At 45.7% G+C, this 15,917-nt stretch overlaps 3 protein-coding genes across 4 annotated transcripts; 2 read left to right on the top strand and 1 right to left on the bottom strand.

Annotated features, from left to right (window-relative positions):
* Positions 1–1,234: 1,234 nt before the first annotated feature.
* avpi1 (arginine vasopressin induced 1) lies at positions 1,235–4,250 on the top strand. 2 transcript variants are annotated; one of them, XM_076039855.1, is made up of 3 exons: positions 1,235–1,380; positions 2,191–2,643; positions 3,918–4,250. In XM_076039855.1, exons 2-3 carry the CDS (start codon positions 2,267–2,269, stop codon positions 4,108–4,110), a joined length of 570 nt encoding a protein of 189 aa, XP_075895970.1. In that variant the 5' UTR covers positions 1,235–1,380; positions 2,191–2,266; the 3' UTR covers positions 4,111–4,250. The 2 variants fall into 2 exon arrangements, with proteins under 2 accessions (XP_075895970.1, XP_075895961.1); XM_076039846.1 differs by lacking the exon at positions 1,235–1,380 and adding an exon at positions 1,462–1,873.
* A 613-nt stretch (positions 4,251–4,863) lies between these two features.
* Positions 4,864–10,986, bottom strand: pi4k2a (phosphatidylinositol 4-kinase type 2 alpha). Its single transcript, XM_076039833.1, has 9 exons — positions 10,453–10,986; positions 8,837–9,037; positions 8,627–8,758; positions 7,270–7,427; positions 7,130–7,187; positions 6,941–7,040; positions 6,707–6,840; positions 6,123–6,182; positions 4,864–6,017 (listed from the first exon to the last, which is right to left on the bottom strand). Exons 1-9 carry the CDS (start codon positions 10,789–10,791, stop codon positions 5,859–5,861), a joined length of 1,341 nt encoding a protein of 446 aa, XP_075895948.1. The 5' UTR covers positions 10,792–10,986; the 3' UTR covers positions 4,864–5,858.
* Positions 10,987–13,265: 2,279 nt separating this feature from the next.
* Positions 13,266–15,833, top strand: pgam1b (phosphoglycerate mutase 1b). The gene is made up of 4 exons (XM_076040236.1): positions 13,266–13,629; positions 14,473–14,747; positions 14,823–15,003; positions 15,223–15,833. Exons 1-4 carry the CDS (start codon positions 13,491–13,493, stop codon positions 15,390–15,392), a joined length of 765 nt encoding a protein of 254 aa, XP_075896351.1. The 5' UTR covers positions 13,266–13,490; the 3' UTR covers positions 15,393–15,833.
* Positions 15,834–15,917: the final 84 nt, after the last annotated feature.

Raw genomic sequence — 15,917 nt, 5'->3', positions numbered from 1 at the left:
GGTTTCTCTCTCTCTCTCTCTCTCTCTCTCTCTCTCACACACACACACACACACACACACACACACACACACACACACACACACACACACACACACACACCTTTTTTGCTTCTTCTTCTTCTGAGTTGCGAAGTCAATTTTCCCAAAGCATAATTTGTAAATATATATAAACATCCAACGCGACTGTAGCAGGTTTAAAAAAAAAAAAAAAAAAAGCCAAATTCTTTAAATTTTAGAATTTAAAGAATTTCATGTGCTTTGTTCTGGTAACCGTTTTTCTGACTGTATTTATTGTGCAATTATACATTTATAAATCAGGAATCTTTCAGTGCAGTGTAACGAAATTAAAATTAAAATTTGTGTAAATTGGCCACGAATAAAAGGAGAGTTTAACTATTAAAAAATAATTCATTAAAATTAATGAAAGATTATTCATTAAAACTAATCAAAAGATATCACATTTCACTTGGTATTAATATTAGCACAATACAATATTGATTTTGCATCGGTAACTATATGGGTTATAAGCTGTGATACTACGATCCATTTTTCCCCAAAGATTGCCAACATGGCATCAAACTGGACTTCAAGGCACATTTCGCTCAATACACTAAACTCGAGGACCTTCAGCTGCTCACCGTTGCTGTTGGCGTTCAACCCAAGAAGGAAACGCTGCTGACTACTGCCCTCTGGTGACAGAAAAGCAAAACTACACTGGAATTCAAGACCTGATTCCTTGTGGCTTTGAAATGTTTTATTGGCATCAACAACAAAAAAAAGAAAAGAAAGTTAAGATCAAACAATGGCTGTTGTGGCGCACGATCCGTGGCATCAGTCTTGTGCTTTGTAATCGTCCAATTGGGAGAGTATGTAACCAGAAGGACCGAGGAGAGTCACTGTCATCACAGTCAGCACAAAGGCGGTTTCCTGAAACAAAAACATGTTTTGTTTTGATAGAAACTGAAAAATGAAATAACGTCTGGCATAAACCCTAGGAGAGGAGGTATATAGACTATAAAACAACTTACCGCAACCCCAATAGGATCTTTTGGAGGCTTTCCGTAAATTAAGGTGGCCCTGGGTTGGTTCATAGCGGCCATCCTGGGAGCCAAAACCCGCCGAGTCCTCATTATTCCGGCCAGAAGTCTGCACATGTTTGTTTATGGCGGTGGGGAAAGGAGGGAGGAAGGCCGTAATCACCTCCTGGATAAAGATAGTTGAGTGTAAGAGTCTGGAAGACTTTGACGTGCTTTTAACAAAGAGCAGTAGTGCACCTGCTAATTGGAGGGCTTATTAGGGAAGGTGCCTTCAGGTGCGTCAGGAAAAAAAGAGACGACAGTCGGGTAGAGTCAGGAAAAGTCTGCACGTTTTCTGTCACGGGTAAGGTTTTGTTTTGTATGTGCAGAATTTACTGATTCGCTCTTTTTTTATTTCCTGTGTAACACAGCAGCCCATAAAAAGCCAGGACGATACAAACTTATTTGCTCATGATGATGATTACGTTGGACTCGGTTCAGATTTCGCGTATGTTGTGGCGAGGAGCCTGGCAAAGGTGATGTTGTCTCTGGCATGATGTCTGAAAATGTCCTCTGCTACACAACCACAGCGAGTTTTTCGAAACAGGCTGAACTCGTTATCTTTGACTAACTCTGTCTGTCTGTCTAAATAGCCAAAAAACGCTAGACCAATGAATTGTGTTTAGCAACTAAAAGTGAATAAAGCTTTTAAACGCTACCATTGCCTTTGACGTCACACACTACGCGCTGTGACGGAAGTGGGTCGGCTCGGAATTAGCTGGTCTAGAGGTTGCTGTCTGGTCTGCAATGCCAGTCACTTATTTAGGTTGTGCGTCTGTCTGCGGTGTTTGTCTCAGGTAAGAAATGTCCCTGTTCCACGTATTACTTTACATGTTTTGGTTGGTTTGGGTGGGAGTTCTATGGTTGGCATTGTGGTCTAACACACACACACACACACACACACACACACACACACACAGGGGTAGATTCTGAGTGACCCTTGCTATGTGACTCCTCACTTTTGGTATTAATAATCAAAAACAACAGAAAACATTTTGGTTTATTATATGGCTTCCTTGTTGCTCCAATGGAAAGTTGCCTTCTAAGTCTTGTGTCTGTCTCTGATCTAATCCAGTCAATTTCCGTTCCTTCCTTCTCTTCCCTTCTCACACAGCGTATGTCACATTCCTCCTGTGAATTTGGTCCCACTCTCTTCTAACCGACCCCCTGGAAGCTCTTCAGCCTGTAAGATGTCCGAGGCAAGGGGATCGACCGCCTGTGACGGCGCTCAGCACTTCCAGTGGAAGACGTCCGGGCGCCGCAGCAGGAAATCGGGATGCCCCAACATCTTCTCCGGGGTGAACCTCCAGCAGCTGCACCGGCTGTTCAGAGGCGCCGGGGACAGAGACGCTGAGCACCGTGCGAGACTCGTATGGCGAGGGACGGAGGAGGATGCGGAGAAAGAAGTGGAAGAAGAGGAAGAGGACAGAGAAGTGGAGGAGGGGAGGGACGATGCCGGTCTGGCTCAGGCCCTTGTCGGCCTCCGAGTCCGAGCCAGAAGCAAGGCTGGTTTCAGGGTGGAGGGCCCAAAGGAGCACAAGAGGCTGAAAGCATCAGGATACCTCAGGTTGGTCTGACAAGGGAGGAGGTGGAAAGCTACGTAAAGCAAAGAAAAAGAAAATTATTTTTATTGGCAAATATTAAGTTCAAATTTGAAGCCGCGTAATTGTGTTTTCCGAACAGTAATCTGGGTTTTAAGGAACTTCCTTTGTGCCGAGACAGAAGGTTGTAAAAATCTGTGCTTTGTGATGTCACAAAGGGCTCTTATACCTCACTAATGCCTCTACCAGGTTGGTGACAACGTTTTTTCCGCTTTCAGAGACTGCCTTGTAGTTGTCTCCTTGATTCAGCCAAGCGTCAGTTTTAGCAGGAGGCTGTAAATAGAGGGCTAAATATGCTTTTTCTGGGGATTTAAAGAGGTTGGATTTTTTTTTTTACAGTGTTTTTTTTCTTCTCCCTCTACAAATGACAGTACTGCTGGAGCCTGAGATAAAAAAATAAATTAAAAAAAGTATAGTATAGTAGTATAGTAGAGAAACAGTGCAGCATGTGACCTTTACTGAGAACTTCTTACTCTCCAGAGTCCTGACCGTGGCTCGGTCTGAGGAAATGTACTAACTTGTCATGTGCTTAACAGTCTCAGCGTGACCTCACCAGACTGTGTCCTCCTGCTGCTCTTCCTCCTCCTCCTCCCTCCTGCATACTTCCACACACACGTTAAAACAAAACTTCATGCTCTGCCTTTGGCATTCCATACTGATATGAAATGAAATTAGAACTCTGCGGCCTGAGAAACTCACTTGGAAAGAGTTCTCTGTGTTGAGGACAGTGCAAAAAAATAAAATAATATTAAAAACACAGAAAACAACGTTGCTGTGTCGTACTACTGTACCAAAGTTACTTTTTGCATTGAGCACTAATCAGGTTTGTAAGCTAAACACTTTATCTTTTCATTAAAAATGTGTTGATTTTGTTGACAAAAACAACATTTGACAGTATTTCTCAAAAACAGTCCCTCACATGCCCTCCCACCACTTCCTGGCCCTGTGGCCTCAGTTTGCGTTCAGCTGCCAACTTTGCCTCACTTCCTCCTTTGGAGTCAACCAAGTCTGTCAGTGAAGCGCCAGGCGATTCCCTCATATGATTGATCATTGTCCACCTGTGCAAGAGCCCGCAGAAAACAGTTTGAAAAGCATTTCTTCTTCAGCCTCGTTTCACAAATGAAATCTCAGATATCCAGCTGCCTGGCCGCAGTGTCAGCAGCCTCGCTGGCAATGACTATCGTTGATTTGATTATCTTTAGGTCGTTGTTTTCAACTACATCCCCTCTCTCGCTTTCAGAATCCCGGAGCCACTGTCCAGCTACACCGTTGACGACGTTGAAGATGAGGCAGACGCGGATCAAAGTCCAGCAGAGTTTGTGGCGGCTAATGATGATGACGACGACAGAATCCAGAATCCTTTCAAGGCCTGCTCGTGGAGGCTGGACATGGCCCGGCAGACTGAGCGATACCTCCACCGCATCCTGCACTGAAGGAGCCTCCAGTGGTCCTTCAGTGAGATGCAGTACAAGATGAAGTCGCGATAAAGAATGACCACACCTGAAAAGAAATTTACTGTATTTGTACATTTTTTAACTTTTGTTTTTATTAGTTGTTTGGGGTTTTACGACTTTTAACGATTAATAAACGCTAAAAAAAAAAAAAAAAAAACAAGTCGACATTGTGTAAGCTGCTACATTATTTAGCATTGCCTGACAACAATGTGCTTGTCCTGCCACTGAACTCCCCAAAAATGACATCAATTCATCAATTATTTATTTTGGTTGCTCTACTTTTTAAAAAATTTTTTTTTTAAAGTTTGTGCTAAAACAACAAACGAACAAATAAAGAAAAAGCCTGGCATTGCCCCTCCCCCCCACCTCATGGAAGGTTCATTAAGTATCACTCTTAGCGGGAAGGTGTTAACACTCAGGACTTTAGCAGGAGGCAGTAAACAACGGGGCTACATTTTCACATCTCCAGCTATTCCGGGGGAGGTTTCTTTAAATTATTGGACCAAGGCTGCATAAACTAATCACCCAGGTTGAACCATACCGTCACCCTATCAAAATAATGGCCAAAGTAATTTTTTTTCAAGTTTTTGGGAAAACACAAAAAGAGATGGCCAGCATTATCAAGAGATGATTTAAGCCAAAAACTAATTTTCGTCCAAAAATGACTTGTTGTTGTCACCTGCACAGCTGTAACATTCACACGCACAACACAACACATACACAAACAAGCCATTCGTATTAATGGAATATTTTTATTATAATCTATCATTAAATATTACATACAAATTATACAGTGCAGGTTGTTGGTTTTTCTCTCAATACATTTTTCTTGTCAGTAACGTACAGCAGGAAGTTAATTTAGTTTATTGAGGGTCACCTGTTGGAGCGGAAAACAAAGGTCAGCTTGGCCGAGACGAGCAGGAGCGTTTGGGACATGAAATCGGTGTCCCAACCGCTCTATCACACTCAGTCACACACACACACACTCACGTACACTGTGAGTCAACCTGCATCCCGCTCACCAGTGATTTCACTCGGTGCAGGAGGATGAACACGGCGAACCAAACATGACTGCACATGGTTTGCGCAAGAGCCCAGTCAGTTCCTACATTTTATTTTTAAAACCATGTTTACCACTTCTGTTGATTTGAACAAAGATAATCGGGCTGATCTTACTGCCTGGCACCGAGGCACTGGGAGGGAGCCTGTCAGGCAAAAGTGAAAAAAAAAAAAAAAAAAGGCCAATAAGCAAAAAAGAAGAAAAAAGAAATGATAATAAATCCTGGAATGCGACACCTTCCATCCGACGACAGGGTGTGAATAGCTTCTGACCGGCGTGCTTGTGTGAGCAAACAATGAGCACTGAAGTGGTCCAGGGTAAAAGTTGGACATCGGTCTGAAATATTTCTCTCTCTCTCTTTCTCTTTCTATTTCAAGCGGGTATGGCACGGAATCTTCACGATCTTGCAGTTAATTGTTCGATTCCATGGCAAAAAGGCACGGAGGTAGACGGGGGGGGGAGGGGAGCTGCGTTAGGAACCTCCTCCTCTTTTGGCCTCGTCTCTCAAACTCATCTACCCGCTTGCTGCAGCCAAAGTAGTCAAACGCAGGTGAGGGGAGGCGACCATTTATTCTTTGTTTCCTGGACAGAGAGATTCTGGCCCCGCCTCCTCGCTCCTGCTGCTCCCCGCCCTTCGTCTTCCTCCTCCTCGCCGGGCTCTTCTTGCTTACCACCAGGTGAAGAATGGCCGTCGGCTCTGGAAACTCTGCGTGTACTCGCTGTTGGCTCTCTGAGGCGCTCTGGCTGTTTCCACGATCACCGGGGGCATCTGGACCAACTGCAGGGGGGTTTTACCGTCCTTCAGGGCTTGGCACAGATTCAGGATCTGCAGGTGACCGGGGTGGGGGGGGTAGGCACGGAAAAGGAACTTGTAATGTGTACTCATAGAGGAATCAACTGGTTTCCTTTGTTGCTGCCCCGAGAAGCTCACCTGTCCCCTCATCACAGCTACTTGTTTGTGGAACTGTCCTCTGTCGAAACCAGGGTCTTTCTGTAGGACACAGCACAAAGGATGAACAAATCGCCAGTTTGCCGCCACAGGGGCTTTTTTGCATTTGAGAAGGGTCCACGTGCGGCACGATTTTACTACTAGATGTCGTGCTTTTTGCGTTGCAGGTCTACCAAAACAAACCGGCTCCCCTGCACTTCCTCCGCGACCTCCCGCAAAGCAGCACCAAATCCCCACTGAGCACAATCGCACTACGCTACAGGCTACGTTAGCTTTAGCATCAAGTGTCTATTTGACAAAGAGGAAGTGGATCTTCACTTGCATTTACATCAATGAAGCCTGTAGGAGCAGTTGAATGACACACACATGCGGGCAGACAGACAGGGAGCGCCACCACGCTTTCTACTCAAGATGCCGCCACGCCACACCACTAGTTCTGTACATAGACATTATTTTGTCGTGAAGTTCAACATCACAACGTCATTCCACAAAAAATAGAGAGTTGTTGAGATGAGTGAGATGAATAAAGTCCATCTATTGGTCAATTTCTCAGAGTCTCTCCATACCTTAAATAATTCATACAAGTCCTCTTCAAGGTCTTTGATGAAGTTTGGGTCGGAAAGCTTCGGCAGGACCAGCTCTCTGATCTCCTGCGAGAAAGGAACCTTGGCCTGGGAAAGCCACGCCCAGTAAAAGGGATCTGGGGATAGAATGGCAAAAACGGCGGCTCAGCAACAATGTTAAGCAATTTGCAAAGAGCTGAAGATTCAGTAACAACAGTCAGTCAGTCAGTCGCCTACATGCTCTCCAGGAGTCGGGGTGCTTGAGGGGAAACGCCAGGCCGTTGTCTATGGCTGCCAGTTTGATGATGGGATCCTTAACCACCACCCACTCTGTGTCCTGCAGAGGTGCAGAATAACAAGATGAAATAAGGACACGCGAGGAGTCAGAATCCTTGAAAAGCTGCGTTTCATCAAGAGAGTCCTCACCTTGCTCCCGACAGAGTCCATTGGACAGTCGTACTTGAGCAACCAGTTGTCGTTTCCTCTGTCTGAAGAGAAAGACATAAATGGAATTAAATGAAATACTCCAGCCATGGCTGCAGAGGTTGTGCTGGGTGGTTGACCACATGCCTGTGTTTCTGATGATGTAATCAAGAACAACGAGCCGCTCAAACTGCAGCTGGAGCTGACGGTTGGTGTTTTCCGGCAACGGCTCGGCCTCAAACTTGCGCAAATAGAAATCGGCGTCCTTGTATCCGTCGACAAAGAGCTGGAAGGAGCCGACCTGGTGGGCAAGAGCGAGAGTTCAGCATCCCGTGGGGGTATAAAAAATACCCTGTGTGTGTGTTGAGGATGTTCCGGGCGGAAGGGTGTTACACTGTGATGCAGTGTGGCCCAAACTGTGGTTTCACCACAGTGAAACTGCATTGATCAAATTGAAAATCATTCCAAAGGCTTTTACAACACACATACATAAGTTACTGTTTTCTAATGACGTCCAACAGTTTTAAATCCAAGATGGAGAAAACTGCCTAAATTGTCAGGTGACATGATCTTCTGGATTATCTCCTAAAGGCCACACTGGGTGAACTTTATGCCTAGTCCACTGTCCATGCAAATGGACCAATCTATTTTTTTGTTTGTTGATAAAACAGTTCGTCCAGGATGTCCGGTGCGTCAGCCGGAGTCTACAGGCTGCAGCAGCTTCAGCTTCCTGCTCTTCTTAAGTAGTTTCCAGTGTTGGCGAGTAATCCATTACTTAAGTAATCCACTACTGTAGTTAAACTACTTTTTGAGTAACCGAGTAATGTAACTAGATTACTGTGGCAAAACTGGTAATTATATCATAATTACTTTATCTAGTAAGGATTTTTGTTACTTTTCTGAAATCTTCTGATTATTTTAACAATATGGGCTGTGCAAAAGGCACCAGTGGCACACATGAGTTTGTTGTGTGAAATGTGCAGTTTGTGTTCAGAGAGCAAACATTCATTCATGTTAAGAGGACGGAGGCAATATTTGGAATTGCAAAACTTTACTTTATATATATATGTATATAGTTCATAGTATAGTTCATTTTCACATTTCAATTTCACGTCCAAAGCACTGAGCAACTGTTATTTTTTTTTTTTTTAACTAAAGTAATTAGTAATTAGTAATTGATTACTTTTGAAACAAAGTAATTAAAGAAGTAATGAGATTACTTTATTGAGGAGTAATCAGTACTTGTATTACTTTTATGGAGTAATCCTAACAACTGTAACTGGTGGCTTCCCAGTGCAGCTTGAAGCAGCTGCTTCTCACTTTCGTGTCAACCAAACCTCTTGCCCTCTGCAGGCTGCCTCTCTGCTGAAGCGGTGCAATGTGAAAATGAAAGACCGATTGGTATTTCCTGCTTTTCCTGCTGGCGGTTGGGAAGATAGATGAGCTTTGATATCAAGAGTTGAAGAGCGTGAATGAAACAGGGAAGAAAAAAAATCTAACCTTTGGTGGAAGTCCGATCCTGTGGAAGCGCTGGCCCACCTTTGGCACCTTCTCCAGGGCTAACCTCTTTCCGCGAGACTTCACCCGGTCTATGGCACTGTAGTTGAATGTCTCACTCGCCAGGTAGACCACCTAGAGAGGAGCATATTGGTTAAATACGGGGGAGGATGTTTGTTGCTTCTGTGGTGGGACGACATGGCAAATCTTCACCTTGGTCCTGGGAACTATATTGAGCTCCAGTTTCTGATCCACCAAGCTGGCCCCGGCCTCCGACAGGTAACCCTGGTTCAGAACCAGGCAGTCACGGCCAAAGCAGCAGGGGCAACAAAGTTTCTGGAGCCACTTTGTCCACTTTGGGTTCAGCTGGCCGTAGGGCTCCTCGTTCTTCGGCTTGAAGACCCCGATGATCTTCTACGGAGGGAGGAGGCAAAGTTGAAATTTAGACGACCAGAGGAGGCACAACTCCACAGAAACGGGAAAGGAATGTTCAGAAATGAAGAGTGCGGGGGAAGGGGGGGGATACAACTACAGGGAAATGACAACGCATATTGCATCTCTCTCGAACACACACACACACACACACACACACACACATACACACACACACACACACACACACACACACACACAACTGGGTCTTTACATCCTTGCAGAGAACTAGCACATGACTATTAAGCACAGCTGTGACTCACCAAAGAAATCGTGTGTGTGTGTGTGTGTGTGTGTGTGTGTGTGTGTGTACCCTCACGAATTCAGCTGAGAACATTTCTGTTCGCTAAGCCTCTGGTGAGCAGAACTATACGTAACTGCTGAACTCCTGGCAAGAATGAGAGTGGAAAATAGAGGCTGGGCTGAAATATATCTATAATATAATAATAATAATATTTTTATTTTTTTTCAAACAGCAACTGTTTTGCTCCGGTCAAAGTCTACGCTATAAATACGCAGCGATGCCTAGGGAACAAAGTTCACGTTTTCCTGGATAAACAATAACATTTAAAGTGTGTTTGGCATATTTTACTCTGTCTATTTTTAAAAACAGCATTTGTTTCAATCCGGTACAGAACTGCGACCTGACCCAAACCCAAAGCCAGTGAAGGAAGAGGCCCGACGGCACACATCTTATCTGTAATCGCATTGCTGTTGTTGATGTTGTGAAGGGCGGCAGGACCAGTAGAACTCTGCCAATGTGTCCAGGGTCATGTGCAAGAGGGGAAAAAATGTTTTGAGAGGTTTTAAAAGTTTGTTTTTTTTTGTTTGTTTTTTGAGCAAGAGGTCAAAAAAGTGAGCTTCACATATTTTAAAAAGTTGGAGTCCAGTTGGAATTGTAATTAGTTGCGCTATTATACGGGAAAATGGGGGGAAGTTTCAGATGACCAGAGAGATACAGAGTAAGAACTCAGCCATGCATCAGTTTATGATCTATTGATCTTTGAGAGAAGTGGCGTCACGCTGCTGGCAGCAATTCCTGTTATTTATGCAGCCAGCCAGCCAGCCAGTCCCTGCAGGTGGTTGGTTCCCAAAGTTTACGCAGATGTAATCTCAATTTCCCCCCACTTTTAAGATTCTCCCACCAGTTATATCCAGCTGCGATGTACGTATACAACACAAGTTGGCTTCATAATCTCAACCGGTCAACGCAGACTCGCGTCATGTTTACATGTGGCTGCATTTTGCTATTTGCTAAGTCATCACGGGCTACTTCTTCGCAGGCCTCTCCGGGGAGCCCTCGCAAGCACACTCGGGATGCCACACAACGTTCGCAGATGTAGCGCACGGCCGATCGGCTGGATCGCTGGCTGCTCGAGGCGACTCCTCTCTCTTACCCCCTGCGAGTCTTTGACAAAGTAGCTCCCACTGGAGCCCTGGTAGATTCTCTCCGGGTAGATGCCTTCCTCTATGGCTCGCTCGGCCTTTCGGATGATCTCCCTGAACTCGGGATCTTCCGGGAACTCGTTCCTGTGCGGCTCCCTCGGCGAGCCTCCGCGGTCCCGGTCCAGAAGCGGCTGTCTCTCCCGGTTGCGCCCCGGGCTGCCTGCCGGGATGCGGACCACGGAGCCCGGCGTGCTTCCAAAGGCGCCCCGGGGGCTAGTGGGCTCCGTGGGACAGTAGCTGAAATCGCCCGAGTCCCGGAGCGGAGAGACAAGCGGACTCGTCTCGTCCATCGCTCTGGAGGTGGACGCCGACTTAGTTGTACTCTTGGACAGCGGCGAGGAGAGGGACGAGCAGAGATGAAGGAAGCGAGAAAGAAAGTAAAGACGCTTGTTTGGCAGGCTAGTAGCGAAGCTGGCTAACAGGGAAACAGAAATAAAGAAAAGTCAGATGACTGTCAGCTTCCGGGGAAAGGCGGAACCTCTTTAGTGTTTTAATCTTTGCCCAATGAACGTTCGAATACTCCTGTCAACAATATGATGGCCCGCGCTGATTGGACACAGTGGTTCCACCCACCAAAGGCACGTGACGGCGAGGTTAATCAAATCAATCAGTTCTGGAGGAGAGAAGCGCTATTAAGGGAGCGCGGAGCAATTAATCACACTGTAGTCAGATTGGTAAATTATGGGAAAATAGTTTGGCATTCGCAAGGCATAACTAAAACAGAATATAACGGATGTAATTTGTTTTAAAAACAGAAAAAATACAATAATAAACCACATCCTCATGATCAGCCTGTCAGCAACTGGTGTTCCAAACGTCAGTATGATTTCACTGCTACGCTTGAAACTGATGCAAGGAACAGATTACTTTCTGCTTCACAATGCAGACTGCCTTGTGTATCTTACAATATTCAATTATATTTTTCTGTGATTTTGTGTGGGGATACGGGCTACTGGGAGACCAAAGGGGAGTTTTGAGGATGTTGTGAATGAAGGCACAAAGTTAGATCACCTGACCGACATCCCGCGGAGCAAATTACTCCTTAATTAAGTTCCATTCATTGACTATAGACTCTCACCCTGCTTAAGTATGCCGAAGATCAAGGGTGGCAAAATCTAATTGGCAGCACAGTCCCAAATTAGAACAAGAGACTCTGGTACCTTGGGTATCACACACCCGGATGACCCATGTCAACTTGGTGGAGGATTCAGTGTCTCTCCGCAACAATAAACTGGACTGGTCCACAAACACCACAGGGATCTACAAGAAGGGCCAGAGTCGCCTCCATCTGCTGAGGAGACTGAGGTCCTTCGGGGGCCGGAAGGATCCTTCTCCGGACTTTCTATGACACTATGGTGGCCTTTGTGGTGTGCTATGTCATCTTGTGCTGGGGGAGTGGAGTCACGGACAGGGACAGGAGCAAACTGTACAAACTGGTGAGGAGAGCCAGCTCCGTCCTGGACTGTCCATTGGACTCCATCCAGGAGGTGGCAGACAGAAGGATGTTGGCCAAGCTGACGTCCATCATGGACAACACCTCCCACCCCCTGCACCACACCGTGGAGAGCCTGAGCAGCTCCTTCAGCTCGAGGCTGCTGCACCCTCAGTGCAAGAAGGAGCGCTACCGCAGGTCATTCCTGCCTACAGCAATCAGGCTGTACAATTGCACTATGTAAAATCCCATCCACTGGGATACAAAAAAATCTACAATAACTGTAAATTTCTCATGTAGATTGCAATAGAAACTATTTAGCAGAGCATGTAGCACATGTACATTCAAACGTTTAATATGTAAATATCTTGCTTTTTATCTCACTTTTTTTCTGTACATACTTACACATATTCTATTTTTGTCTATATCTTCAGTTAATATAATTCTTGACCTTTTGCACTGTAGCCAATTTCTTTTTTCTTTTTTGTTGTTGCTGTAATTATGCAAATTTCCCCATCGTGGGATCAATAAAGGTTTTCTTCTTCTTCTTCTTCTTAACATCCGAACATCTTTCAGATCTAAAATAGCAGAGGTTTATGTTATGCGAAATGCATAAAATCCCCAGTGTAGTGGCACAACATGCCCATACTCATACTCTTTACATAACCACAACTAGTTTTCTAATACTACTGAAAAGCAGCTGTGACAGTTGATGGTCCTGTCACTATGCCTCCAATTGATCATGTGCCCTGGCCAAGGGGATGTCCCTTTGGCAGAATGGTTAAGCGCGCATGGCTAATACCCAGGAGTCTGGGGTTCAAAGACTGCCTGGGCTCTGTACTGTTGCCACACAGCTAACTGTTTATGTGACTCTATCCAACAAAAACATTCACACAAACACATTTGACTGCGATTTAAAAAAAAAAAAAAAAAAAAGCTCTCGTGTTACTGCTTCATTTTCAAATCCAAAATCCCAACTGGCAGTTGTACAATAGTGAGATGAGAGCCGTACTGGGTTCACAATGGAGATTATTGGTAAAGATAATGCAGCACAAAGTATACACTGATGCGTCCCATGCTGCTGTTTGAAGATACCCAGGCTGGTGTCCAACCTACTGGTCATGGTGAGAACCCATCAGAAACCGACCAGCCCCCCTGTGTGCTGGAACACGAGGCAGAGCCTGTACTGTGTACTGTTGACGGTGGACGTGCCGCTATGCGCATCCTCCTCCTGCCTCCTTCCTCCCTCCGCCCGCACGTGCTCACACAGCTCGACCTCTGATTGGCTGAAACCGGGCAGGAAGCGAGCTCGGGGCCGTCAGTCAGTCAAGTGGGACTTCGGGAAGATCAGCTTCTCCACCACAATCCTTCAGCCACACTACAAAATACTTGCCCAAAAAAAAGTCTGCCCCCTGTGATTTTGGGCCGTAAAACGTTAACGCGATTACGATTGTCGTGCGGTCGGTGCTGCTGCTGCTGCTGCCTGCGCGTTTGCTGCCGAGTCAGTCGCTTCGCACACTCCGGAAATACAGCGCAGAGGGCATCGGTGGTGTGAGGATGGCCGCCTACAAGCTAGTGCTGATCCGCCACGGGGAGAGCTGCTGGAACCAGGAGAACCGCTTCTGCGGCTGGTTCGACGCGGACCTGAGCGAGACCGGGGAGCAGGAGGCCAAGAGAGGAGGACAGGCACTGAAAGGTAGCGGCAGAAAGGCCTATAATCTGACTCGGTCATTGGATTAGGCCGTTGCGATATTATGCAACTCCTGTCTGTCAAACGGGCAAACAGGTTGTTCGGCAACGCTGCGACACAGCCGAGCTGGGAAGTGCTGTTCCCTTTGTTGTTGTAAAAATATTAACGCTGTGCTAGCTCGATTGCTCGAGGCAGTGGATGGATGGATGGATGGTGTAAAGATGGTCAGTCAGTTTGGCTCGGATCACAGTGTCCCCTGAGCCCTACTGCTCCCTGGCATGAAGTCAACGGTGTCTGGATGAAAGACGATCTATGTTTTTGGGAATCCATACTGAAAAAATAGAGATTGATTCACCTTTTACTAAATTACGTGTAGATTTACAAATTCATAAAAGGGTGAATGAAAAGTTAAAGTGTAAACAATATCAAGAAAATGCCTGTTTGGGATAATAGTATAATGTTTTACCATGTGACTGTGTTCAGTCATTCGTCACGTACACAGAAGGCTGGACTGGACGGCTGTTTTTTCCTCCATCAAGGGCCGCTGTCAGGAAAACAAAATGCCCTCACACAACGTGCCAAGATTTTCACCATTGATTGTTGCGCTTTTCTGTCTCTTGTTGGCTACGTTTGACCCAAAACAGCTTCCATTGGCAGATCCTGCTGAGTCCATGATGTACTGACTAAGCAAAATCCAGCTGTCAGTGGTAGAAAGAAGCAGAAAAGTCCAGCACTTACATTCACTGGATTGACTGTAAAACACAGTTCGGTCTTGTTTGTATGTTGTCTTTGTCCAGCATGTACTTACCCACCTTTTTTTTTTAATCTCCTGTCTCTGCTCCGCACCAGACGCCGGCTATGAGTTTGATATTTGCTACACCTCCGTCCTGAAGAGGGCCATCCGCACTCTGTGGTTCGTCCTGGACAGCATCGACCAGATGTGGCTGCCGGTCCACCGGACCTGGCGCCTCAATGAGCGCCACTACGGCGGCCTGACCGGGCTGAATAAGGCGGAGACTGCAGCTAAACACGGAGAAGCCCAGGTCAAGATCTGGAGACGCTCCTTTGACACTCCTCCTCCATCCATGGATGAGGACCATGACTTCTACCAGACCATCAGCAAGGTGGCACCTCCTGGAAACAAATGCGGTATTGTTTATGTGGGTCCTATGTACTGACTGCAAGAACTTTTTTTGCAGGACCGCCGCTATGCCGACCTGACTGAGGACCAGCTCCCCAGCTGTGAGAGTCTGAAGGACACCATCGCCAGAGCACTGCCCTTCTGGAACGAAGAGATTGTTCCTCAGATCAAAGAGGGGAAAAGGGTGCTGATCGCTGCCCACGGCAACAGCCTTAGAGGCATTGTGAAGCATCTTGAGGGTAAGAGACCAGAAAGACAATAGTTTCAATTTCATTAAATTGGGATGGGATTCAGATCTACAGAGGGCTTAATGCCCTGATGTATGTTGATCTGTGGAGGTTATAGAATCTTCTATAATGGAAAAATAATTGCGAAAATATAATACATAAAATGATTCTGTTTTTTTCTCAAAATAAAAACTTGATTATAACCCTAAACGGTGCTACAACATTCCCCAGGTATGTCCGAGGAGGCCATTATGGAGCTGAACTTGCCCACCGGCATCCCCATTGTGTATGAGCTTGACAAGAACCTGAAGCCTTTGGGTCCCATGCAGTTCCTGGGAGACGAGGAAACGGTCAAGAAGGCCATGGCGGCTGTTGCAGCTCAGGGAAAAGTCAAGAAATAGACCCAGACTCCCCTCCTCCCCATGCACCTGGGGCCATGGGTGAAAGTGCAAATCATTCTTTGTGCTCCTCAGTTCTGAAGATATTTCAAGGTTGTTTTTCGTTACAGTCATCACAGAGCAATGCAAACATAGAAAACTTAAATGCGCACTTTATTTTGAGATACCCTGCTGTCGTAAAAATACAATCCAACTTGTGATTCTGCATTTACACAGAGTTCATAGGGACCACTGAGTAGGAGTAGCTAATTATGAACTAACCCCACAGTGTTCCAGGTATTCCCTCTTATTTTTGCTATTGATATTGGTGAAACTCAAAAGGTAAAGTTTCTACAAGTTAAGTAACACTGGCTGCTGTCAAAAGGGCATGTTGAATTGCTCAGCACTTCTGATTTGTGTTTGCTGTGGCATTGTGAGAAAAAGAATAAATGTTGTGAACCATGAGGCGACGTCCTATTGCCTTTATTCTCTGAGGGAAACGGATTGGTGCAGTCACATTTAAATTATAATACGTTCTATTTTTAAAAT

This window comes from Nelusetta ayraudi, unplaced genomic scaffold, assembly GCF_046127955.1.
Source record: "Nelusetta ayraudi isolate G7.1 ecotype Tasmania unplaced genomic scaffold, CSIRO-AGI_Nayr_v1 ptg000004l, whole genome shotgun sequence".
NCBI classification, from domain to species: domain Eukaryota; kingdom Metazoa; phylum Chordata; class Actinopteri; order Tetraodontiformes; family Monacanthidae; genus Nelusetta; species Nelusetta ayraudi.
Note: the sequence above shows the minus strand (reverse complement) of the source record. Positions and strands in the feature narration are given on the sequence as shown.